Consider the following 27,504-nt stretch of genomic DNA (forward strand, 5'->3'; position numbering starts at 1 on the left):
TCTAATCCTGTTTTTACAAATTTAATGCAAAAAAATATACATCTGTATATAAAAGGTAGGCATGAACATACTGCCATACTTGGAAATATGACATATTGCAACAGCATTGCTGACACCAATATTTTCACATCACCATTAGTTTGCAAAAATAGAAAGATTCCCATCTAAATATTTCCTGTTTCTTCAATCAATACTTGCAATGTGAATTATACCAATGTTATAAAAATGCACTGGAATAAAATTTACAACAACAACAACAAAAATTAGATGACAAAATTCTACATTAAAATAGAAAGTATAAGGTGTTTAAAATCTGCACCTTCTGGTATAGTTATTAGGACTACAGCATTATATTACATATGTACAAACAGAAAAACACAGCAGAGGTCAAGAGGTAGAGAAAGCAAGGCATTATACAATATCCAACTCTACCCCTTAATGACTACCATTTACTTAATGTCTCAAGGAAGGGGACCCACTATAACGAATCAGGACACAATACAGTATTTACAAATATTAATAATAAGACAAGCTGCTTTGCAGGTATCTTAAAAATACACACCTCAGAAATGAAGTCTTGGATTGTACATGTCTCATCTAAATCTTTACAAATACACCCCTCGACTAAATTTTGGCAAAAAAAATAATTTTAAAAATCTTTTTGGTGTCGGGCCACAGGAACAATAAACTAGAAATGCAGGTCATCATGGATTCCTATCTTGCTCAAAATCAAATTGTTTGCTCACCCCAACAGTACATATCTCTTCAACACTGAAAAAATATACAAGCTTATCAGAGGTAGAAAATGACATGATGTATACTGTACAGAATGGAAATGTCCAGAGCAGATTTTAACAGCAATTGTGTGCTCTCTAAAATCTATAAGCATCCTACCAGTAACGGCACTTTTCACACAATTTTAAAAACTTTTGTCTAAAATAGCTATTAAAACATAACTGAAATGAGAGCTAGAGCTATGTAACCTCTCTCCTACCTGTACATAAGCCTACAGTACTGTTTGTAAGACTTATTATTGGCATAATTATATACACTATAATGTCAGTGAAAAATCCTTACCAGGGTTTTTGATAAGGAGTTGGCACCAGTCTAAGTTTGCAGTGTGTTCAACAATCACCTTTCTACTGTAACGACTGAACGAGGTCACTCTTCAGCAGTAATAAACTAAAGTAGACTCTAAACATACAATCACCATTCTACTATAGCCACTGTGTACGAGGTCACACTTCAGCAGTAATTAACTCATGTAGACTCTAAACATACAATCACCATTCTACTGTAGTGACTGCGTACGAGGTCACACTTCAGCAGTAATAAACTAAAGTAGACTCTAAACATACAATCACCTTTCTACTGAAGTGACTGTGTACAATATATACAAGAAGCCTAGTATGAGGTTTTAACAATTCTCTTAACATACCATTGTTTTCTTTTGAACCTAAAGTGGAAAAAATTGCAATATCCAAAGCTGTAAACCCTGTTTCCTGTACATTGTAACTGTACACATTGGGTGATGTTAATCTAAACAGCAATATTTACACCAGGATCTATAAAAAATATGGAATTTCTAGCTTACACCCAAGTATAACATACCAAATATTAAGTACAACTCTCTTGCTATGTTGTTCACAACATCACAATGTCAACTACAGTGCAAGTATGATATTATTTAAGTACACCAGAATTGATGAGTCAGTAGTACATGGGTGATGGTAAGACTACACAGATTTTGACTGTCCCCGTCGGTGGTGGTACACATTAATTTGACATGTTCTGGTCGATCACTGGCCAATCAATATCCAGCTTTTACTGGTATATATTTGAACTGATACAATACAGAACCTTGTTACACGGAATATGGTCGCATAACAATATCTGACCAAACTACTTTATGGCTGAAACTTATCAGGTTTTATCTACTGAATATGAAACAAGAATATGGCACGAAATTTAATTATTGTAATGTTACACTAATATTTCATTCTTCTCATTTTTGTCTGCCACTATCATTAAACATTTTAGATATCAGCAAGCAAAATTGAATATTTATCTGGGAAAATCATTTAAATAGTAATTATTATAACGGTAACATGCATATAAAGCACACTTGTAGGTGTGTTTGAAAAGCACAGTACCACACACATAGCTTTATCTAACATCACATAAAGTACTCATTCGTTGTTCAAATACATTTATGTTCGCTCATGGTGCATTCGCTCTCTGAAATTAGTGCTTGGTCACTGGTCCATGTCTGTCCAGTAGTAGTCGCTATTTTCATCTGAGTTGGCGTGGTTATCAGAGTCCGACTTTTCGTCGGCCATCAGCAAACTGTCTACATTCCCTGGAGTGACGTCAAACAGCTTCTTTGTAGGGGTGGGAACATCATCTTTGTCCTGAAAGAAGGGAATAACAATCTAATTTTAAGATCTAGTTGAGTAATATTAATGGTACATGCTAATTATATATAAGATGATACAGGTAAGAAGCACACAGGTACCACCCAACTATAATTGTAATCTAGGGTTAACTGAATTATATCTCTCACACACATATGTGTACACTACCCCTATTGGTCACAGAACTACAGTCTGGATATTTCTTTATGAACAACTAGCTGCTAAACAAGATTGAACTGCTCCAAAGTACAAAAGACACATGGAGAACTACCTCCGACAGCAGTACACTCAACCAAATCTCAAGGAAGTTTCAAGGAAAACTTGCTCTGACTAAAGCCGAGATATCTTTTACTCAAGCTTTTAACTACAGACAGCTGGCTGTGTGCCCGTGACCACCAAAATCTAATCAGGTGTAGAACTCCATGTTACCATATTATGGTGTAAAGATGAATGATAGATATGTTGTACACAAGATTTTTATTTCAAAACTGGTCAAGTGTGACTTTTGACCCTTTAATCTTCACTGATGACCGCCAAAATCTTATCATGTGTAGAACTAGATATTACCATACTACAGTGTAAATATGAGCTCAATGTGTTCAGTATTCATAAGATATCGTTTACACAAACTACGTCCTACGGACGGATGCACCCACAGATTGCACTGACAGAACAACTGCTATATACATCCCCCCCCACCCTCTCACTATTTGGTGAGTATAAAAACTTAATATCCGACTAAGACAAAATGACTATTACAGAGCTACAACATAGTGATATAATTTCACATTTTATTTTGTGTTTTATTACAAGTGATTGGTTTATATAGTAGCACATGTGACACAAAAAACAGTGGTTACTAAAAAAATGAACAGCTGGGTGTTTTTTTTATAAGACTACTTCTAAGATTTTCTAAATTCCCATTTTTCAATAGGCCATTACTGTTTCAGTACACATTTATATAAACCAAACTCACCATGGGCAAAGTTTCTAGATCTACTGTGTTTTATATTTTTATTATCTTTATTGTTTATCATTGTTAGGATTATAATTTTTGAAAATAAATACTTTAAATGAGTGGACTACACCATTTTCACAAGTGACATGTTCTATCGTTTATGGCCACGCATGTGGTGTGTTTGTAAATTCCCCCCGTTCATATTTGCATTAACATTGAAAAAATCCAGATTCAATTCCTATATGAATAACATTACAATATGTTTTTCCACACATACCGCAATCAATAGTCTGCTTATAGACTTGGACAGACTGATGACAATGGATTCCAATGGAAATGAAATATGACAGCAAAAATCTGTACCCTGGGACTAGATTTCAAATGTATATTTTGAGATAGTGTTCATGCATATGGCAAAAGATTAAAAATGTCTCAACGGGGAGGAGGCCATCAAAGCTAATCAACATGACTGATACCATAATGATTCACCGAGAGGTCAAACTAATGAAAAAATCTTTTCTTCACACAGACCAAATTAACACTTTTCTTCACACAGACTAAATCAATACTTTTCTTCACACAGACCAAATTAACACTTTTCTTCACACAGACCAAATTAACACTTTTCTTCACACAGACCAAATTAACACTTTTCTTCACACAGACCAAATTAATACTTTTCTTCACACAGACCAAATTAATACTTTACCGTCTAATAGTCCTAGTTAACATACTTACATATCTAGATGTAGGTTTGTGTACTGGCGTTTTAAGTGCATCCTTGTTTTTCTGTTTGTTTGCACCCAACCGCCTCCTCTTCATAACTCTGTGTATGTATCTATCCATTTCATTCCTGTCAATAATCAAGATGACATAATTATGATCAAAAAACTATATGAGCTAGGGAGCCCAAGGTATAACCAGTCCCAACCCCTTGCCTAATGTGATACTGTGACTATATCAAAGCCTTGGGAATAGTTGTTTATAGTGTTGAAAATACTTTGATTTTATATGTGTATGTACCTGAGAATGTTATGTAACACTCCCCCTGGTCATATTTACACATCTATGAAGTTTAATTATGAATTCTTGAGGTAATCAGAAGTTGTGGTCTGGACAAGAATTTTATTGACCTGAGAATAAAATGCTGGTCTGTGAAACATGTCTAACCAAGGCAAAGTTTTGCAAGGCAATCTGTAGTCCCCCACCGGTAATGTTCTATATTTAACGAACAATATACTTAAGTCAGGCAGCATAGGTCACAGTGAGGTCATAGTGACCTACTTCTTGCACTCCGCCATCCCAAGATGTACTTGTACACCAAATCTTGTTACTCCAGGTGAAATAGTATGAAAGAAATGCCCCGACAAACATTTTCAAAGTAAAGGTATCAAAGGTCAAGACATAGGTAACAGTGACCTTACTCTTGCACTCTGCAATCCGCCATCCCAAGATGTCTTTGTACACCAAATCTGGTGCTCTAGATGAAATACCAGTAGTACAGAACATATGCCCCAGACATACATTTTTAACAGTCACAGTGACCTAATTTTTACACTCTTCACTTTGCCATCCCAATCTGGACATGCCAGGTTTTGGTGGTGGAGGAAAGCCGGAGTCCCCAGAGAAAAACCACGGACCTACGGCCAGTACTACTCCAACAGTGTTAGCGGTTTTACATGGCAGATAATTTTGACAGGCGCCGCATAACCTCTAACTGCCCATACCTGATTTTCCTGATGCTGGCGATCAAATTTTCAAAGTTCAGATTTAGAAAAAGTATAGCGAATTTACATACATTTAACTGTTCAATAGGGTCCAATAAATGTTCCTTTCCATAAATCCATGATTAAATGAGAAGAATTCCGTGTCAAAGACATAAATAATTAGTTTTTTTCTCTTTCGAAGTAAGCTCAAAGTGAAGCAGACAACATTGGCCCTGATTTCCCGGTTACTTACAAAATGGATTACATGCAATGTTCTACAAACGTTATACAAACTGTATCATTTCATTCCGTTTGAAATCCCCTATGCTATTTTGTATCAACCTAAGAAGCCATGTTGTAAAGGTAGGTCAGAGAAGTGATACAACCACATGGACATGAATTTTGAGTGTTCGATTCCGTAATATACTATATATTTGTCTTTGGCATACATATCGGATATGTTCTATATGAACCATGAGTAGACATCATTGTCATAAACTGTGAACCACTTAATTGAGTTATTCAAGCCGACATTTTTCTGCCCGAATTTCAGACAGAATCTGCATCAAAGAATAAGTGCTTCGGAAATAAGAGGTTGCAGTCATCAAAATCAAATCTGATAGAAAAAAAGGCCAACCAGCGGCCTCTTATGTTATAGGGGTACGGCCAGAACCTGGGGACTGCCCCACGTAGGCCTCAAACCCGCAACTAAGTGGTGGAGGCTAGTGGTAGCAGAATGTCCGACACCTTAACTACTGGGCCACTGCGGCCCCTTTCAATTGAAATAGTATAGAAGATGTGCCTCGGACAAAGATTTTCAAAAGTGAAGGTGAAAGGTCAAGTCTTAGATCACAGTAACCTCATTCTTGCACTCCGCCATCCCAAAATGTCTTTGTACACCAAATCTGGTTACTCCAGGTGAAATAGCAGGTGATATAGTATAGAAGATATGCCCTGGACAACCATTTTCAAAAGTCAAGGTCAAGTCATAGGTCACAGTCACCTAATTCTTGCACTCTGCATTTCGCCATCCCAACATGTCATTGTACATCAAATTTGGTTACTCCAGTTGAAATAGTATAGCAGATATGTACCGGACATACATTTTTAAAGGTCACAGAGACCTTATTCTTGCACTCTGCACTCAAACTACTCGGACAGAAGGAATGCCTATATACCTATAGCCCCCCCCCCCCGAAAACTTTTAGGGGACTAATTAGTGAAGATATGCTGACTATGTATCATGTCTAGATAAGTAGAGGTATATAATTTCAATTCCTTTAGAAATGTCTGCAAATGCTAAATTTTAGCATGAAGAGAACATATATCCCAACCCTGAAAAATGTCAAATATTAATGTGAAGGATGAATTCCAAAACCCTGTCAAATGTCAGACATTAACAGACAATAGATGAGTAACTTGTTACCAAGGTAAATATTTCCAGGACTCTATATAATTTTTAACAAGTTTATGACTGCTGTACTTTATACCTGTTCACAGGCTCGTTTGGGCTAATGAGTGGGTTGAACGGCGTTTTCTTCTGGGACACTGGTTCAATGTGGAAATGTGGTACTGGGGTATGGAACCGATTGGCAATGTTAGGGTTCTGCCTCTTCACTTCATTAAAGAGTTCCTCCTCATTTTCATCCTCACTACCTTCTCCCATGCGTGGCACCTGACAAAGGGAGACAACAAAACATGTTACCTGTCTTGGATGTCACACTACTTGTTTGCAAGTTGGTGCCCTATGTAAGTACAATGCTAATAAGGAATAATATCAGTAGAACTTCATTATGTAAGTCAAACAAACCTTGAACAAAATCCTGGGTAAAATGAGTTGATTTATTTGATAAACATTATCAGCTATAAACATTAAGTATTTGTTGTGATCAGTACCAGAAGGCGGTGAATAGAAGCACTAATCCTGTTTGTAGATGTGCAGGTTACAAAGAGAAGGCCATGATAAGGAAAACGTTAGTCCCTGTCAGTGACCTGGGCCCGTATTCATGGAACCGTTCTCGTGCTCAAGCATGGATTTTGTGCTCAAACCAACTTTTTTGAAACTCACTTAAATCATGACAGACGATCAAAAAGTCAAATGTAAACATTGAAACAGAATTTAGCTTTAAATCTTTTCAATTTGTTTCCAAATCATTGACAAAATAAGATGATCTCATTAAATTATAAAAGAACAAGGAATTATGCTTGAGCACAAAATCCATGCTTGAGCATGATAACAGTTTCATGAATACAGGCCCTGATCTTTGACCCCGAATACTGTCATTGCTAAAAAAAACAGATTAATAATGCCTATTGAGTGTTTGTGTCATCACCACATAAATGACCTTCACCTTGCTCTTGATGCGGTTCCTGAATGGTGTGCCGTCACACAAGTCATCCTCATGCCCTTCATTGTGCTGCTCCATTAGACTCCTCAGCTGCTGCCTCCGTTTCATCGTGCCCTGCTTTGCCGTTAACACCACCTTGTCACAGACTCCTGTAAAAAGGTATCAGTGTATGTATACTACTCTAAACAATATTCATCTATACATCTTTCTATTGGTAATTCATTTGAGGTGTAACAATTCATGTACTGTAACCTCAATATAATGCCCCTCATTTAATCTGCCTCCTCACTTACCGCCAAATTATTTCAAGGTCCCATTTCTCTCTTTATCTTAATGATTCCTTATAACACTGCACTCAATTTATTGCCAAATCCTTTGATAATGCCAAAACATCTCTGGACAAATGGTGACATGAATTGTAGGATATAACTAAATTTTATTGTCATTTAATTGGCAATTAAAAATAATTCAAGACTGCTAACTACAATATACTGTCTGCAAATTTCTTGTTTATGTGTGAAGCCCAGATGACAATTGTTACCGAAGTCAATTATGACTCTGACACATCATGAAACTGATTTGTAGTGATGTGATGAACAAAATCATGATTATACTGTCACTAGTGTGTTTTACAGGCTCCGCGCTCAGGCTACAGGATCCAGGGCAATGACATCAGACAAGTAAATATCAATCAGTGTATTCATCTATACATTGGAGATTTACTGCCAGCGACCCAAAACAAATCTTTACAGATCCATGACAGTGACATCAGATAAGTATTTTACCTTCACTTCAGAGATCCATGTAAGTGACCCCAAAGATGAGTATTTAGTTTCACTTTAACCCAACATTGATCAACATTGATGATCTGTGATATTTGATGTATTGTACTATATAATTCCATGTAATATTTTCAGCAATCTCATAACTTATATTTTAGATGTCATTTATTTTGAATTTATATAACTATGTTTAAAGAAATACTATGTAAAACTAACACATTTTACTAATATAGAGGACCCCGAGCGAGATAAGCCTCTGGCTAAATCAGGGTTTTTTAATCCTCAGTAAATAAAGTTGTTTATTATTATTATTATTATTATTATCAGTCTGTGGAAATGTTTGTACTTTTGAGGGAAAATCCTTTGAGCATGGTTGAAAAAATGTTACATACTTATATTTGAGGAGAAAATATAACATTTCCCCCTGCTTGTTTAATTTCCAAACAAGAGGACAAATTCAACATGGGTAAAAAAGATTGTACATAGCTAGTAGAACTGTACTGTTATTTTTGCTTTTATAGCTGAAATTTGCTTGTGCATGGGTCACCCATGTTACTGTCCCAGAGGGTAAAAGTTTTGCATACAAAAAATGGTGGCTTTCAGCAGTTGATACAGTACAGCAAAATTTCTCAACTACCCATGGTATGTATTTACCTCAACTGTCTGCACGGTTTCTAGATTGATCAACTAACCATTATTTACTGATTTATCCCTCCTACTTGTTTTCTGGTTTCTTGCCATACTGTCCTTCCAGTGGTGTTCCTGGCATTGCTCTAATGTCTTTGTAATCACTTTCTGTTGCACCAAGTCCCAGAAGTCTGGATGATCTGCTCGTATACTGGTTACAGCCCTGAAACACACAGCTAACATATGTAAGACACAGCTAACACGTGTAACATAGCTAACACATGTAACACACAGCTTACACGTGTAAAATAGCTAACATGTATAACATAGCTAACACGTGTAACATAGCTAACACATGTAAGACACAGCTAACACGTGTAACATAGCTATCACATGTAACATAGCTAACACATGTAACACATAGCTAACACGTGTAACATAGCTAACACATGTAATACACAGCTTACACGTGTAACATAGCTAACATGTGTAACATAGCTAACATGTGTAACATAGCTAACACGTGTAACATAGCTAACACATGTAAGACACAGCTAACACGTGTAACATAGCTAACACATGTAACATAGCTAACACGTGTAACATAGCTAACACATGTAACATAGCTAACACATGTAAGACACAGCTAACACGTGTAACATAGCTAACACATGTAACACACACAGCTTACATGTGTAACATAGCTAACATGTATAACATAGCTTACACATGTAACATAGCTAACACATGTAAGACACAGCTTACACGTGTAACATAGCTAACACATGTAACATAGCTAACACATGTAAGACACAACTAACACNACACAACTAACACATGTAACACACAGCTAACACATGTAACACACAGCTAACACGTGTAACATAGCTATCACATGTAACATAGCTAACACATGTAACACATAGCTAACACGTGTAACATAGCTAACACATGTAATACACAGCTTACACGTGTAACATGGCTAACATGTGTAACATAGCTAACACGTGTAACATAGCTAACACGTGTAACATAGCTATCACATGTAACATAGCTAACACATGTAACACATAGCTAACACATGTAACATAGCTAACACATGTAACACACAGCTAACACGTGTAACATAGCTAACACATGTAACACACAGCTAACACGTGTAACATAGCTGACACATGTAACATAGCTAACACATGTAACACACAACTAACACATGTAACACACAACTAACACATGTAACACACATAACATATGCAACACTTACATAACACATGTATATGTATATATACGTAACACACAGCTAAAACATGAAAACTGTTATACTAATAGGAAAATTATAATTATAACTTTGTGATGCCAGTAAAACTAAACTTGATAGAACTGAAAAATGTCAGTTAACATCCAACATCTCAAAATACAATAGATTTTATATCCCCTAAGTATCAGAAAGCAATAAATCTGCCTGCTACTGGATCCCATGTAAATAGATTTTTACTGGAGTTGGACCTTCACACTGAGCTGCCCTGTTGATACTGACAAAATGACCTAATAACAGTTTATATATCTGTAAAACTACGGTCTACTTACTGCTGCAGGCGTTTGACCTCTAAGGATGACCAGACATTGCCGGCTTCATTACCATTTTTCTCCTTTCTGTCCTGAAGGCGAGACATTGTTCTGTTTTTAACTACAGTTCCAGTCCTTTGACTGAAATCATCACTGTCTGAATCTTCTGTTGTACCGCGAGACTTGTTGAAGTTTGAAGTGGTCCTTTTCCTTATCCTATTTTTCTTATTTTGTGGAACATATTCCTCTGAAGATGAATAGTCCAAAACAGTCGTAGGGTTTCTCCTTTTGGTCAGCCTAGGTTTCCTTAAAGGTATTGTACGTTTGTCAATATCACTCTCACCATCAGAGTGGTTACAGACTTTCTGCTCTGCCTTTGATGACTTACGAGACGGCTCGCTTTGCTTTGTTTGTGACCTTGATCTTTTATGATCTGCATCTTGTGATCGTGACCTGGAACGTGTGACCTTTGAGTTTTTCTTATGTGAAAGAGAACGCATTGAAGTGCAATAATTTGGAGCTCCTGCTGAAACCCTTGATCTGGTTACTCGGAAATTTGTTTCTTCACTATCCTGACTGACCTCTTGCATTTTTTCTGTCTGTCTTTCTTTATTACACTGGACACTGTTATGGTTTGGGTTTTTTTCCTTTTCATCACTACTCGATTTTGATCGACTCTGTTTCCCAGTTGAAAAATCTTTCAAGCTTACTGTCTTTCTTGTATTTTTTGTTTGATGTTTGGACGAGCCACGTTTGACTCGGGGTTTTCTGGTCTCTCCGTCGTCACTACTGATGGTATAAACATCGCTGCCTTGAGATTCCTCTCTCTTTGACGTTGAATCACTGTCATCATAGCACTTGTCCTTTTGAGATTTTTGCTTCAGACGATTTCTTTTAGAATTCTGCAGTGTCTTTTCAATATTTTTTACCGGATCCATGTTTTCACTATCAGAACACTTGGAACTGTTGTCCACATCTGTCCCACCTACTGAATTGTCAGTGTCCTTCTTTCCCTCTTTTCTCCTGTCCATTTTTTTATTTTGTCTAGAACCTTCCACCTCTGAAGTACTGGTGAAAGACTTGTTTTTTCTTGACCTGTTAACTTTAGTGGTTGGAACCTTCCCATATGATTTCTCTATTTCAAGAACGTTCCCCACAGTCTTATTCATAGACTTGTTTAATCTGATTTTCTTGGTGTCGTAGGACCTATTTAGGCTAGAGGTCTGTTTCCCCTGAAATAACAAAATAAACATTGTGGTCTGTCTACAATCTATGGCTTGTATAATCTCGCTGAGGTCTATATTAACAGAAAATGTATTTACCTATTCAGCATGTACACCAAGTAGTCTGTATCATTCAGTTGTCATTTAATCTCTGGGAAAAAACCAAATGACTGAAATTTATTTTAGATATGGGCTATACCCTGTGTATTTACCTTTATCGTACTACCACTGTAGATATGGGCTATACCCTGTGTATTTACCTTTTTAGTACTACCACTATAGATATGGGCTATACCCTGTATATTTACCTTTTTCGTACTACCACTATAGATATGGGCTATACCCTGCATATTTACCTTTATCGTAATACCACTATAGATATGGGCTATACCCTGCATATTTACCTTGTTAGTACTACCTCTATAGATATGGGCTATACCCTGTATATTTACTTTTTTCGTACTACCGCTATAGATATGGGCTATACCCTGTGTATTTACCTTTTTAGTACTACCACTATAGATATGGGCTATATCCTGTATATTTACCTTTATTGTATTACCACAATAGATATGGGCTATATCCCGCATATTTACCTTTATTGTACTACCACTATAGATATGGGCTATACCCTTCATATTTACCTTTATCGTAATACCACTATAGATATGGGCTATACCCTGCACATTTACCTTGTTAGTACTACCACTATAGATATGGGCTATACCCTGTGTATTTACCTTTATCGTACTACCACTGTAGATATGGGCTTTACCCTGTATATTTACCTTTATCGTAATACCACTGTAGATATGGGCTTATACCCTGCATATTTACCTTGTTAGTACTACCACTATAGATATGGGCTATACCCTGTATATTTACCTTTATTGTATTACCACAATAGATATGGGCTATATCCTGCATATTTACCTTTATTGTACTACCACTATAGATATTGGCTACACCCTGTATATTTACTTTTTTCGTACTACCGCTATAGATATGGGCTATACCCTGTATATTTACCTTTATCGTACTACCGCTATAGATATGGGCTATACTCTGTGTATTTACCTTTATCGTACTACCACTATAGATATGGGCTTTACCCTGTATATTTACCTTTTTCGTACTACCACTATAGATATGGGCTATACCCTGTATATTTACCTTTTTCGTACTACCACTATAGATATGGGCTATACCCTGTATATTTACCTTTTTCGTACTACCACTATAGATATGGGCTATACCCTGTATATTTACCTTTTTCGTACTACCACTATAGATATGGGCTATACCCTGTATATTTACCTTTTTCGTACTACCACTATAGATATGGGCTATACCCTGTATATTTACCTTTTTCGTACTACCACTATAGATATGGGCTATACCCTGTATATTTACCTTTTTCGTACTACCACTATAGATATGGGCTATACCCTGTATATTTACCTTTTTCGTACTACCACTATAGATATGGGCTATACCCTGTATATTTACCTTTTTCGTACTACCACTATAGATATGGGCTATACCCTGTATATTTACCTTTTTCGTACTACCACTATAGATATGGGCTATACCCTGTATATTTACCTTTTTCGTACTACCACTATAGATATGGGCTATACCCTGTATATTTACCTTTTTCGTACTACCACTATAGATATGGGCTATACCCTGTATATTTACCTTTTTCGTACTACCACTATAGATATGGGCTATACCCTGTATATTTACCTTTTTCGTACTACCACTATAGATATGGGCTATACCCTGTATATTTACCTTTTTCGTACTACCACTATAGATATGGGCTATACCCTGTATATTTACCTTTATCGTACTACCACTATAGATATGGGCTATACCCTGTATATTTACCTTTTTCGTACTACCACTATAGATAGAGCTATATCCTGTATATTTACCTTGTTAGTACTACCGCTACAGATATGGGCTATACCCTCTGTATTTACCTTTCTCGTACTACCACTATAGATATGGGCTATACCCTGCACATTTACCTTGTTAGTACTACCACTATAGATATGGGCTATACCCTGTGTATTTGCCTTTTCGTACTACCACTATAGATATGGGCTATACCCTGTGTATTTACCTTTATCGTACAACCACTACAGATATGGGCTATACCCTGTATATTGACCTTTTTCGTACTACCACTATAGATATGGGCTATACCCTGTATATTTACTTTTTTCGTACTACCGCTATAGATATGGTCTATACCCTGTGTATGTACCTTTATCGTACAACCACTACAGATATGGGCTATACTCTGCATATTTACCTTGTTATCGTACTACCACCATAGATATGGGCTATACCCTCTGTATTTACCTTTCTCGTACTGCCACTATAGATATGGGATATACCCTGTATATTAACCTTTAGCGTACTACCACTATAGATATGGGCTATACCCTGTGTATTTACCTTTCTCGTACTACCACTATAGATATGGGCTATACCCTCTATGTGGTTTTTGGCATGGGATGTGACCTGGGACAATTCTACTTTGTTGCTGTCTGTCATTATTTGCTGGCCCATCCACCAAAATAACGGTGGCTTGACCATACGGCCACTCCTCGTCTTAGTAAGGTTGGTCAAATCCACAAACTGACCTTCTGGTGTACATACTATAGAAAATAGAACAAACCAGCCATGAAGTGTGCTGACCAAAAGAAGGGTAGAAGTGTACCCCAGTCTAATAATACAGATTTGCATCTTTAATGAAAATGAAATAAGTATCAAAATCTTCAACAATATATTCATAGAGTCCTTTTAATCAATTTTTGAATTTTCTCTTTGTCATGCCCTAAAAGAGATGAGAGAACAAAATTGGACTCTTTATTTTAAAACGTTAAAGCTCCAGTAATTCTTATTTAAAACCTTGAATAATATATATAAATAATAAAATATAGGACATCAAATTTGAGGAAAATCTGCATAAAACAAGTTACCACTTTAGCATGGAACATAATTTAACCAAGGAAGTAATATTGTAAAAAGCAGATCCTACCAAGTGTGTTGGAATTTTCCGCATTTTTCGTCCTTCTTGGATTAATTGGTGTCCTTAACTTCTCATTAGTCTCCCTCTGCTTCACTGTCTTTGATTTATGTTTCAAATCTGGCTTCTTGTGTACAGATTTTTCCTGTTTACAATCTTGTTCAGAATCGTTATGTCTAATCAGAAAGAATAAAATACTAAATTGGTGACAAAGTTTAACAAGAAAATACTTATAAATAATGCATATACCCCTGATGGAAATAGATAGGTGCTTAATGCAAAGATTAACCCAAGTCAGTGATGCAGCAAATACGGATCACATCAGCCTACATCTTACAAGATGATGTAATACTCTTCATGAAGTATCTCAATATAAAGTCTGACGACTTTGCGACCAGCAATATCAAAGAAAAGGAGCTAAACACATATTCTTATCACACAAATGAAACTAAATACAATGTCTAACCAAAGTCAGTAAAGTGAAAAAATAGGTCACAGTGATCTATATGTGACATGATGGTGTAGTACTCCAGAAGATGTACCAGCATATAAAGTTAGATGACTGTGGAGCTTGAGTACAGCAAATGAAACAAGCATGATATATTATGTTCACCAATATATTAACACTGTAATGTGTGATAATTATATAAGGATGGCCATAAACATGTACTTACAAGTATTAAATTATGATAGACTATATAATTATCAGGAAATTGTAGATATTCACAATAAATTACACTAAAACAGTGACTATATGTGGATACTTACAATTCAGTCTCATCAAAGTGGTCTGCTATCAATTGCTTCCAGTTTTTAGGAAAACCAAATTTGAATGCACGCACAAGCTTTTTCGAGAAACCTAAATAAAAAATATTAATAAAAATTAGTAAAATAATAAATATCAAACAAAGGGAAATTTACACATCAAAAATTTCAAAAACATCTGTTGATTACTTCTTGAGAAATACATTTAACAAACTTTAAATTTAAAAACAAAGATGACTCCTGGATGCCAATCTTGTTTTTCAGATCAGTCTCAGAATGAAGCATGTACAACTATAGACCAAGGGGGCCTTCATACGAAATTTGGGAAAGATCTGTGCAGCGCTTTTTGAGAAATAGCGATAACAAGAACTGTTTAAGAACAGAAAACAGACAGACAGATTGCAGATGACAAACAATTTGAATAGCCCATCATTTGATGATGAGGGCTAAAAACTGCAGCCTTAAGCTGCCCCGTAATAACATCATGTACGGAATACTACTAATCACCACCATATAAGGTATACACATTGTAAACTATATCTACTTACCCTCGTCTAAGGCGTAAACCTTGTCTATACTGCCGAACAGCTTATACACAGTGCCAGATGCTGTTTGTATTTTGGTGTTACTTATTCTTTCTTTGATGACAGAACTTTTCCAAAATTCCTCATTGGCTAATTCACTGTAAAAGGATAAGAGACCAATCAAATAGAATGAATCCCAGTTCTTTTATTAGTGAAAACATTCAATAATAATCTATTTATTCTATGTACCTTTCTATCGTTCATATTAAATGATACTCCATGGTTGAAAAATTCTGGATACCCAGAACAATGCTTTTGTTATTGATACGAAAATCAACTTGATGACAACATATGAGCTGATTTTTTCTTTTCTTCTATAATTTTAAGTTATTTATGCAAATATATGATTTTTTTTTATTCCTTTTCAAATAGTAGAAGCTTGAAAAAAGTGTTTAATGTGTTTTCTGTGAGAATGACAATTTTATTTAAAACTTTTATTTTTCCTTGTTTCTCACTACCTCTGTTTTCCCTCCACACAAACTCCTTTAGCTGTCTTCACAGGCTTGATAATCCACTCATACAGAGCCCGCTCCTCTTTGTTGACCACTGTACCAGCTGCACTGCCTTTTTCTGAGGTATCTTTTAATAAGTTGTAAACAATAGTACTAATTATGGTTTCCTCTAAAGCAAAAGTGAATGCTCATTTGTGTATCTAAAGGTAATATCGAATATGCTTGGGGTAATCCTCAATATTTTTACCAAATATGAAGTCAAGAAGACATGATTTCCATATAAATTACCACATAAGTACCTAATACCAAAGCCCCAGTGAAAGAAGTTCTGCTGCACAACACTGATCCTATATACAATGTAACCACATTTGTTTCAAAGTATAACATATTACATCAAATACCTTGTCCATCTTCTGTTTTGTCTTCTGCAGCAGGAGTTGTCTCCTCCTCACTGTCCTCTCTAGTGTCTGACCCTTTCTCATCATTGCCATTTTCCTCTGCTGTGTCCTCACCAGCCATGGCTGTGGATCGAGGATTTGCCGGAGGATCTTCCTCTTCTGTATCTGTCTCTGTACCTTTGTTTTCTATGTCAGGTCATTACATTGCAACACTAGTTAAACACTATATAGTATGACAACAAAATCAAAGTTGGCTAGGTCTGGCCAATCAAAACATAGCAAGTTACATAACATGCAATAAACATTACAGAATTATCTTCTGAAAACCCCAAGCTTCCATCATGATCAGCCACAGATTGCAGGAGACTGTGAGTGCAGCTGATTATGGACACTATTACAAAGTGATGCTCAAGAGATTTAAGCAAGAATTATTTTGATGAAACTCAGGTAACAGTTTAGAGAAGAATTTAAAAATAATTTGAGTCCAGGTTTTGAGACCATGAATGATTACGTTAAACAGTCTTGACTTAAGGATCCCCGTCCCAGCCAGAGCAAAACACTAAAGATTTCCACTGTCATTTTTCAGTGTTCGAGTCACCTGCCCCTGATTACCATGTCGACAATGTTGTTATCTTCCCTTGAATAGATTTTGTTCACACATTGAAGAGACGCTGGTAGTTTTACTGATGAGCCAACACCGACGTCCGACGATGATCCCTCCAGTACTAGTGATCACGAATACATCAATAACTTTTTAACCTGGTCGCAGGGTAGACGAGTGGTTGAACTCGTGATGTTATCTGAATACCTGGACCAGAAAGGTTGTAAGGAATGCGTTTCTAGGCTACGGTTGTGCAATACCCGACAGGAAAGACATTTTGGCCTGGGAGGTATTTTATACATCACAATAGTCAGAATTATATTCTATATTTGTTAGTACATGTATATACCCAAATAGGCCTATATTTCAAGTTCATTTTTTATATTACATACAACAGTGTTATTTTTACAATGTGATATTTTTATACCACAATATTGTATGTTGTTATTTGTACATAATGTAAAAGTTTATTATTGTTGTATAGTGTGATATTTGTTAAACCACAATATATGTTGTTATCTGTATATAGTGACAAAATTTATTATTGCTATATAGTGTGATATTTTTTATATCACAATATGGTATGTTGTTATCTGTACATAATGTGAAGGTTTATTATTGCTTTGTTCAGAATGTAAAAGTTTATTATTGTTGTATATAGCATGATTTTTTTTATACCACAACATGGTATGTTATTTGCCTATTATGTAGAAATTTATTATTGTTGTGTAAAGTATGTGAAACTTTGTTATTGTTGTTCATTGTGACATTTTTGCTATGCCACAGTAAAGTACATTGTTTGTTATAATGTTATTCATACACAATGTGCAATTTTGTTTTATATTGGTAATTTGAAGTAATTTTAATGGTTGGTAATGCCTACTGTATTATATTCGTATATAAAAAGTGCTATATTGTATGTTGTAAATTGTATATATGACTTTTTGGGATTTAGAATTATTATTGGTACAAATGTAAGAGTTGTCTCTCTTTTTTGTTTAGTTTTTTTTGTATCTTTATAATATTTTGTATAATAAATAAGTCTGCAAGATATTTATTTGTTGTCACCTATATTTTCTTTTCATTGTCCTAAACGTGTTACATTGGCACTCGGAATTTTATTGATTTATATGACGGCATTTTTGTTCGTTTTAGTATTATTGTTAGAAAATTACTCAGTTTTTTTGTGTTTTGTTCATCAATATTGACATTGTTATTATTTTTTATGTGTTTTATTTCTAATAAACCATTGTTGCATCAAATAAAATTTATTTTGTTCCATTGAAAAACAAAATCAAAAAAGAATTCGAAATTTCATGATATCCCAAAAAATCTGAAGAAACTACCGCAAGGTATGGGTTATTGTTCTGAAATGATTTGGTTATGCAATAACGATGCGCGTAGAAAAAAAAACAATGCCTCATTACATTTTTAGGCGGAGGGACGGGGATCCTTAAGTCTGAATTTCAATTGTTCATAAAATAAATATTTATTATAAAATTCATCAGTTGATGTTTTTTAAGTATTAAATATAAAACACAACTGCACAATAAAAAGGAGGGGTGCCAATTTGGGCCTTCTGGTGGCTATCAGGATAGATGGCCTGCTGATCCTTGACCAAGCTTTTGGAGGATTTTCCGTTTATTTACAAGACTATACCTTGAAGCGAGTTATTTCCTTAATGTAGTGTGACACTAACAATACTATTACTATTGTTTTGTCATCTACAAATATCGAGGACTGATTCGAAACTGATGACATACCACATCAAGAAGGGATAGTTAAGTATATTGAAACCAAACAGAACATGAATTATTGTAGAAGTGGGGATTCTGGTATCAAATATTATCTTGATCTTTGTTGACAACTGTTTGAATGTACCATATTTTGAAGCTGATTTATAGCATGAATATTTGCATTCATTGATAAACTCAAATACCAGGTAATGTTTCATTTCAAATATTCCAATGACAAATGGCCATACTAACTCTTTTACAGCCCCTTCTATCAGGAACGGTTCTTCTTCAGTGTTGTCTGGGGATGTATAATGCCAACAGGCCTTGGAACTATTCCTCCCTGTTCACTTGTAAAAACGACTCTAACAGAATAATAGGAACCAATTTCTGTTGCTCCCCACCCCCCGACAGTTAGCTATATAAATAAGCTAATACAAGAAGTACTAGAACAATGACAATATTACAACCTGTTCCATGCCTTACCTTTGTGAGAGAGAGACTGGAGGCCATTATCTCCAGCAGAGCCTAGACCCTCTCTGACACTGTTGTGGTCAGTCAACCTGAGAGAAATTTCATCCTCTTGGCTCGGTATAAGGTCAATGTCACTAACACTTCCATCAGACTCTGCTCTTTCACACCCGGTTGGCACATATTCTGCATTTACAAACACTGAATCATAATCACTCAAAGGCTTGATTATAACTGATATTTGATAGATTAAATAATTTAAGTCATAATAGTACCTATATATTTAAACAATGAAAATAAATAAATGATTTATTTGAAATAATAAAACAACTTGAGTCTTATCCTATGTTATTATTATGCTGTTAAGAGACTGCTTAAATACAAATTTCTAAACATGAATTAATATTGGTGGATTTTTTTCGACATTTCTATGTAAATTAAATCAACTCAAAGACAAACTTCCTCAGTTCTTTATATAACCAGTTGTTTGTTTCTTAAACCTCCCCAGAGTCACCTACCTCTCTCTATATCTGACCCACCGCTGTCTTCAGTACCACTGTTTTCTTTTCTTTTGGTTTCTGCTGCAAGATCGATCATGGTCAGAAATGTGAAACCAATCAAACCTTCAATATTACGCAATCAATGAATTCATTTCTTATTTGACTATATTTCATAATTCATTAATCAAAATGTTGGAAGTGCCAAATTTATGCTAAACACAGCATCAGAATCACCAATTTACAATTAATAAATAGGTGTTTTTTCCATACAGACTTATTAATTATATGTTAAGCATAATCAAAAGCGACATCAAATATTTAAAGAACATATGGAAAATGACTTATTTGAATACATAATTTATGAATTTTCTTCACAGCACCTTATTACCTCATGTCAACAACCATATCTTAGACTTCAAATTAATATATACAAGCAAGAAAAAAGATGACGAATGAAGTTAACAGTTAGATAAAAAGAATAACAACTTCGGACTCAGATTACACAAACTACTTGTATATGCTATAATTGGTCAACATAGCAAACAAACATATACATCATTATTTTGTAATCAAACCAATTTTTAAATATTGATTATTTTGACAAATCAATTGTCTTTGGATTTGACCCAAGATTCACAATCTGAAGTCATCAACTGTTGACTTTTAAATCAACTGAAAGTCCAGATAAATATATGAAGGACATTATAGTTTCATAACCATCAGCTGGCGTATACACTTAGTATTACCTTTTGATGTTAAGACTTCGTAACCAGAGTGTGCCTGATCTCTGGAGACAGGCGTGACAGACCTCTGGGTTTGGGGAGGCTGGCGTCCACGCCCTTGTATAGGTATGACAGGGGAAGCCAGTTGGAGAATTTCTTGATTACCAGAGAGTCTCTCAAATGTTTGGACACCTGTACTCTCATCTTCCCTATGATAATTCCATTCCAGTCGGTCAGAATTTCGTCTGTCCTCTTGGTCATAACTTCTGCTATAACCTCCAGACATTGTTTTGTTAGTTCCACTGTCCCTTCCTGAATGATTGTGATGTCTTTGCCTAAAGTCTGAGCCCTCTTCAATGTTTTCACTATTTTCACTGTCGTACACAAAATCTTCTTCTTTGGAGTTACCGTCCATAAAGGCGACTTGTGAGTTTACTCTATTGGGAAATTCTCTAATAGACTTGTCTCTTTTCTCGCCATACATTTCTATATTGTGTCTTACATTCTCATCCTTCTCAAGGTCAAATCTCCTTGAAAATTCACCAATGTAACTGTTACTTCTATTTTTATTAGAAAGCCTTGAAGCACTTATACTAAAACTTGTGTCTCTGTCAACCCAGCGTTGAACTGGACTCTTGAATACAGAATCTGTACTTCTGTTCAAGTGTGGAGTACCATGGTCAAGGTCATTTGAGAAACTGTTGTTGTGGGAAAAGCTAGCACTATGGTCTGAATTAGACAGTGATGTATCAGGCTTTCTTGTTTTCCTCAGCGATGCATATATTTGATTGAATCTTTCTGATGGCGCTGCCTGTGTGGCAATAAAAAAGTGTGTATTACTGTATAAGCAAAAGGAAACACTGACATTAGCTCATGGATCAATACATCATTTGCATATTAATACTCCATCTATTTGAAGTATCAAAGTATTGTGTTAGTGATCATAATTTATTTCATCACATAATGTACTGTGTTATCCAGTGAATACCATGTCATACTTTTTTGCGTATTAACCCATGTTATATATGACCCGTCAGACCTGTAATTGGTCATAAGTTTCAATTGTTTCGTTTGTGACATCATGTCTAGGACAAGTACATGACGTCACAAACTTTTGCACTGCAGTCAAGGTTGCAGGAAAATTGTCGTTTTACACGATTAAATGCCACAAATCTTGACTATGTGATAAAAAGGATCTTACTCTCGTTATCATTCTACATGAAATTTATGAAACCGGTCACAAATATTTCATTTTAGCTTGCCAAAGGATCGCTAAATTGAAAAATTCTTAAGACTTGTTTCATAAATCTCATATGAAATGGAAAGTCAAACTTAGGTAAGATCCCACATATCACTAATTAACAGCAATTTAACAGTATTTTATATATAAATATTGGTATGTTTACCACTATTGCTAGGATTCTTATCAAATTCTAAATCTACAAATTTTCAAAATTCAAAACTCATCTTCTAGCTCTACATATAGTGTAGTATAATGTAGTATAATGTAGTATAATGTAGTATAGGTGCATGATATTAAAAGTATATAATAATGATAAGTAAATAAACACTATCGCGTATCGAATGAGATGAAACGTTTTAACACAATCCACTGGACCCTTGACAGTTAAGCTGCTTCATTTGTAAACATCAGAAGTTCAGAGTATTATCATGATCAATACGACAGTGAAATATAAATACTGATGTCAAAACAAAAAACTCTACCACATCTTTAGTAAATTATCTTACATTGCCTGTTCCAGAAAACCTTTTCTTCGGACTGTTTCCAAGGTGACTTTGTAGAAGCTAAAAAAAAATTACAGCTCATTATGGTAAACGGTAGAGCACAATGCAATTTATGAAACTTGACAGTCGTAGATGTGGATTCCCACTTTATTTTTTTGGGATTCTAATATAGATAATTAACCTCATGTTCAAAATAAACAAGAGTACCGTGGGGCAGAACAATATACGCCTGTCGAATACCATATAGTGTTATATACTTTCTTACATTGAAATAAGATCTGCATCATTTCAAGAGTGGTTAGCTGACATGCTATAAAAAATGAAGGAGGAGATCTCCAGACAAAAAATCAAACACTGAAATGAACAAAGGGCAATAACTTTTGGAAAAATTGTTGAATCAAAATTCTTTTAGGTGAAACACAACTTCATATCATGATTATAATGTATATAAAAATTCAAAGAGATTGGTCGAAAAATGTAGGAGGAGATTGCCGGACAAACTAAAGTTTACGGACGCTGCCATATATAGCATAATACTCCCGTCAAATTTGACGGGTGTATAATAAATGAACTTCTATCTCCTCGCATTTAGATATGCTTTGACTACTATCTTGGTGTATTATAAGGTGTAAAAGGGACCTAAAATATCTATGCATGGATATATACAGTCAATATTCATGTAATTGTTGCTTCCTTTTATTTGAATGATCATTATAACAACTCTGAATGCATCAAATTGGACTGTTTAACTTTTTTTAAGCCTATAGTCATGACAAGATATGCTGCATTTTTAGAATTCAGTCAATCATGAGGAGTTTATTTAAATTGATGCTATTATTTTATTTTTACATTTTTCTATTGGGAAAGGGTCCTTTAAGCTGACTTAAAGAGTACTCAGGTAAACCCCAGTTAAGCATCCATCATGACCAACCATCATATACAATTTATTTTAGGTGACTTTTATACCTGTTTAGTACAGGTATCTAGTCCACAAAAGAAAGGAAACATAAGGAAGTATGTATGGTTCAAATCAATAAGCAATATTTTCATAATTGTGCCCTCATCTCGATATTCTGCTTACTTCAGGGAGCGGGCTTCGCTCATATAGTCGGTCAAATGCATTTTTGATAATGAGCTGCTGTGATGATTGGTCAGTGTTTACAGTGGAGCACCCAAAGTGTGACCGGTTATGACTCATCTAGAATGGAAAAAATAGATAATTATTTTTAATGTGTATCAGTTTTCATTGCTGTAACATTTTTGTTGACAGTTTTCTTTTGTACATGCATGCAAAATTCTGTGTAAAATTATCATAAAAGAAAAATCAAAACCTACACTATGAGCTCATTCTTGGATGGCCCATATTTAGTTTTACTTATACATGTAGATCTAGAAAATCATGTTTATATTCATTGATGAACTGTCACTATTGCCATACCAAGGTAATTTGCAAACTACATTTTTGAAATTTTAGAGTAACAAGCTTAAGAGGCCCAGAAGGCTTGTAACGCTCACCTGGATATCTAAGCAATCATGTCAAAATATTCTCCAAATGAGATCTTAGGGAATAGGCCAGTCCCCAAGGCCAATCTTTGTAGTATATCTGTACTAGATTTGTCATGCCCAGCAATTTTATGTATGGTTATGGCAGGGGTCGACACTAACACTAGTTCGCTAGTCCTGGACTAGATTTCAGCAAGGACTAGTGAATCACCTAACTTAACGGGTCCTTTGGACTTGTGAAAAAAATGATTATAAAATTCAAATATTCCTTTTTTTAATTCAGAAAACTGCTTAAAATGAGATATATTGTATGATTATTGTCAAAATTTTCCCAAAACCTTTAGCATATTTTTATGGCAGTTATTTTAAGTCCCCTACAGTTGATTACTTTTGATGTTTCGTGCCGTAGATCGCGATGTTTCCTTAAGGAAATCTTGGACTAGTTACATTGATGAAGGACAAGTAAATAATTTATTCAACTAGTCCTGTGGACTGCCAAGCAAAAACAGTTAGTGTCTAACCCTGTATGGGGTGGGGATCTCAACTGTTTCCAAGCTGTGACTCCATCAAGTAGGTTTAAACAGTACAGGAACTCGTTCCTAGTTAGAACAACCATACTCCAACAGTGTCATATATTTATGTTATAGGAGTAGAACACCCATAAACTGGAACCACCTAAGTAACTCCATCTATGGCTCCCATAACTATCTCAACTGCAGGTGTATACAAACTCCTAAAAAATTTGAAGCCACACAAAGCTACAGGACCAGACTCAGTACCAGCAAGATTTTAAAGGATCTGTCCAACGAACTGGCACCAGCCCTTTACCTCATTGACCAGACCTTGATTAATCTCGGAACTGTTCCAGATGACTGGAAAATGGCACATGTAGTACCAGTCTTCAAGAAAGGAGACAAGAGTAAAGCTGCTAATTACAGGCCAGTCTCGTTGACTTCCATCTGCAGCAAGGTCAGTGAGCACATTCTCCACTCTACCATCTTGGACCACTTTGAGACCCACAACATACTTACAGACGCCCAGCACGGATTCTGGAGTAAACGTTCTGTGGAACACAGCTTATCGCAACCATCCAAGACCTTGCAAAAGGACGTTCCAATGGACAACAGATGGATGTCATACTACTTGACTTTGCGAAAGCCTTTGACAAGGTACCGCATCAACGTCTACTTCACAAACTCCACTACTATGGAATCCGCGGTTCAACCCTAAGCTGGATTGGAACCTTCCTTAGCAGTAGAAAGCAGCACATTTTGGTAGAAGGAGCTAAGTCAACAGAGGGAGACGTGGATTCAGGAGTTCCACAGGGAACGGTCATAGGACCCCTACTTTTCCTGACTTTCATTAACGACTTGCCTGAAAGTGTGAGCTTCTCTGTCAAACTGTTTGCGGATGACTGCTTGATATACAGGAACATAGAAACATCTAACGATAGTAAAATCCTACAAGAAGACTTGAATGCTTTAGAAAAGTGGGAAAAAAACTGGCAAATGGCATTCCATCCAGAAAAATGTACCGCCATATATCCACAACACGAAGAAGAGGAAAATAGTTGACACCAAGTACCAACTTCATGGCCACACCATTGAGACAGTTCCAGGTGGAAAGTACCTTGGAGTATACATAAGCCAAGATCTTTCGTGGCGGGATCACATTGATCAGACAACTGCCAAGGCCTCAAGAACAGTAGGATTCTTGAGACGTAACCTCAGGAACTGTCCACAAGCAGTAAAATCCCAGGCATATACCACCTTAGTCAGGCCAGTTTTGGAATATGCATCTGTAGTCTGGGCACCATACCAATACCATCAAATGCAACAAATCGAAAACGTACAAAGACAGGCAGCACAATTTGCTACAGCGAATTACTACTACCGAGACCCTGGTTGCGTTATTACCATGCTTAAGCAACTAAACTGGGAACCACTAGAACAGAGAAGAGTGAGAAATAGGATCATCATGTTCTACAAAATCATCAACAACCTAGTAGAAGTCCCCATCCATCATCTCCTACAACAGACCAGCAGTGGGACTAGGAGTTCCCAAGTCAACAACATCAGGCAAATAAGCACCAGAGTCGACGCATATAAACATTCATTCGTCCCTGCTACGATCAAGATGTGGAACTCAATACCATCAGATACCAGAGGATTACCAACAGTAGACAGTTTCCGGCACCACATATAGACCATTGATGTGGCCAGACTCATCCCCAGGCACTAGACAGGACTCCAGATTTTAACTGTAAATACCAGATTTTAGATGTATATACAGACAGATGTCAATAGCAAAGTTTTAAGCTGTATGGTCAATATGCGCCGGAGAGCCTGGAGTAGTGACACTCATCTGATGAGTCAACTCCATAACGGGAAGAAGAAGAACTCAATTGTGACACTATCAAGGCGTTTAAATCAGCCCTCGAATCACGCGATTAATTACATCTGCACTCTCTCACCCGCTGCAATATTACCTTAATTGAGATCTAGCAGTGTATTCCATACAGATACAGAATAATGGTTCCTCTTTTAAATGAACCAAACAACATATATTTATATAACTTTACAAGCTCTAGTGAAGCATCGGTCGACTTGAAGGAAGAGTCATCCAAATGTCTAACCCCAAGCCTGTGAGCGTCTGGAGTTATACTAAATAAGGGGAAGAGCCAATGTACTAATATATAAACTAAAGACATAAGCTTAGATACTGCACTGTCTGATCAATTCAAACACGAATGATATACTTAAATTACAATTTAATTTATGAATTCGCAATCGGTGCTGCATATGATATAACTGATTGATTACATATCAGTGTGGGCCTCGTAATATGTCTTTAATATCAAATGATTTATATTCAAACCGTGCACAGTGGCTACAGTATACCTGTCTACTGAAATGGTGGATCACATCCTCACCATTTATCGATGATGCAATTGAAATAGATGCAAATAATTATGAATGCATTTGTATGCCAAGGATATAAGAAAGGATACGAGTACCAAAATATATACCTTGGGAACCTTGTTCTAAAAACTAAATAAGATCTTCATCTTCTTTTTGCAATGCCCGCCTTTCTGTTTTTGAATCACATCAACGCTTTTTTTCTTCAAAAAAAGAGAGCGTTTCATTGACTCGGACTAAAATTAAAACTACGGAATACCGTTTTGAAATAAAGCGGAACGCATATCGGCCTTCCCTCCCCCCCCCGACTTGATTAGGCAGAGACGTAATATATATATATATATATATATACGTCTCTGATTTATTGTTTTAACCAATTTTATTATATATATAAATTAACAANTTAACATATGTAAATGAATCAGATAACAGGCTAGGCCTATA

At 35.8% G+C, this 27,504-nt stretch overlaps 1 protein-coding gene across 2 annotated transcripts; it reads right to left on the minus strand.

The window, feature by feature from the left end:
- Positions 1 to 27,267, minus strand: LOC110466370. 2 transcript variants are annotated; one of them, XM_021522817.1, is made up of 18 exons: positions 27,171 to 27,267; positions 23,721 to 23,837; positions 22,643 to 22,699; positions 20,918 to 21,704; positions 20,190 to 20,252; positions 19,687 to 19,857; positions 16,870 to 17,043; positions 16,475 to 16,595; positions 15,981 to 16,114; positions 15,436 to 15,526; positions 14,680 to 14,843; positions 14,094 to 14,296; positions 10,423 to 11,633; positions 8,901 to 9,058; positions 7,430 to 7,575; positions 6,569 to 6,753; positions 4,111 to 4,225; positions 1 to 2,411 (listed from the first exon to the last, which is right to left on the minus strand). In XM_021522817.1, exons 2-18 carry the CDS (start codon positions 23,835 to 23,837, stop codon positions 2,256 to 2,258), a joined length of 4,053 nt encoding a protein of 1,350 aa, XP_021378492.1. In that variant the 5' UTR covers positions 27,171 to 27,267; the 3' UTR covers positions 1 to 2,255. The 2 variants fall into 2 exon arrangements, with proteins under 2 accessions (XP_021378492.1, XP_021378491.1); XM_021522816.1 differs by having other exon boundaries at positions 16,870 to 17,052.
- Between the last annotated feature and the right edge of the window lie 237 nt (positions 27,268 to 27,504).

This window comes from Mizuhopecten yessoensis, unplaced genomic scaffold (assembly GCF_002113885.1).
Source record: "Mizuhopecten yessoensis strain PY_sf001 unplaced genomic scaffold, ASM211388v2 scaffold11131, whole genome shotgun sequence".
NCBI lineage: Eukaryota > Metazoa > Mollusca > Bivalvia > Pectinida > Pectinidae > Mizuhopecten > Mizuhopecten yessoensis.

Excerpts from the sequence above, each read along its gene's own strand:
- LOC110466370 (XM_021522816.1), bottom strand. The coding sequence starts at position 23,837 with ATGAGTCATAACCGGTCACACTTTGGGTGCTCCACTGTAAACACTGAC. Across the intron at positions 16,596-16,869 it reads CAAAACAGAAGATGGACAAG|ATACCTCAGAAAAAGGCAGT; the intron begins GTATTTGATGTA and ends ACTTATTAAAAG. Across the intron at positions 16,115-16,474 it reads TGTGTGGAGGGAAAACAGAG|TGAATTAGCCAATGAGGAAT; the intron begins GTAGTGAGAAAC and ends ATCCTTTTACAG.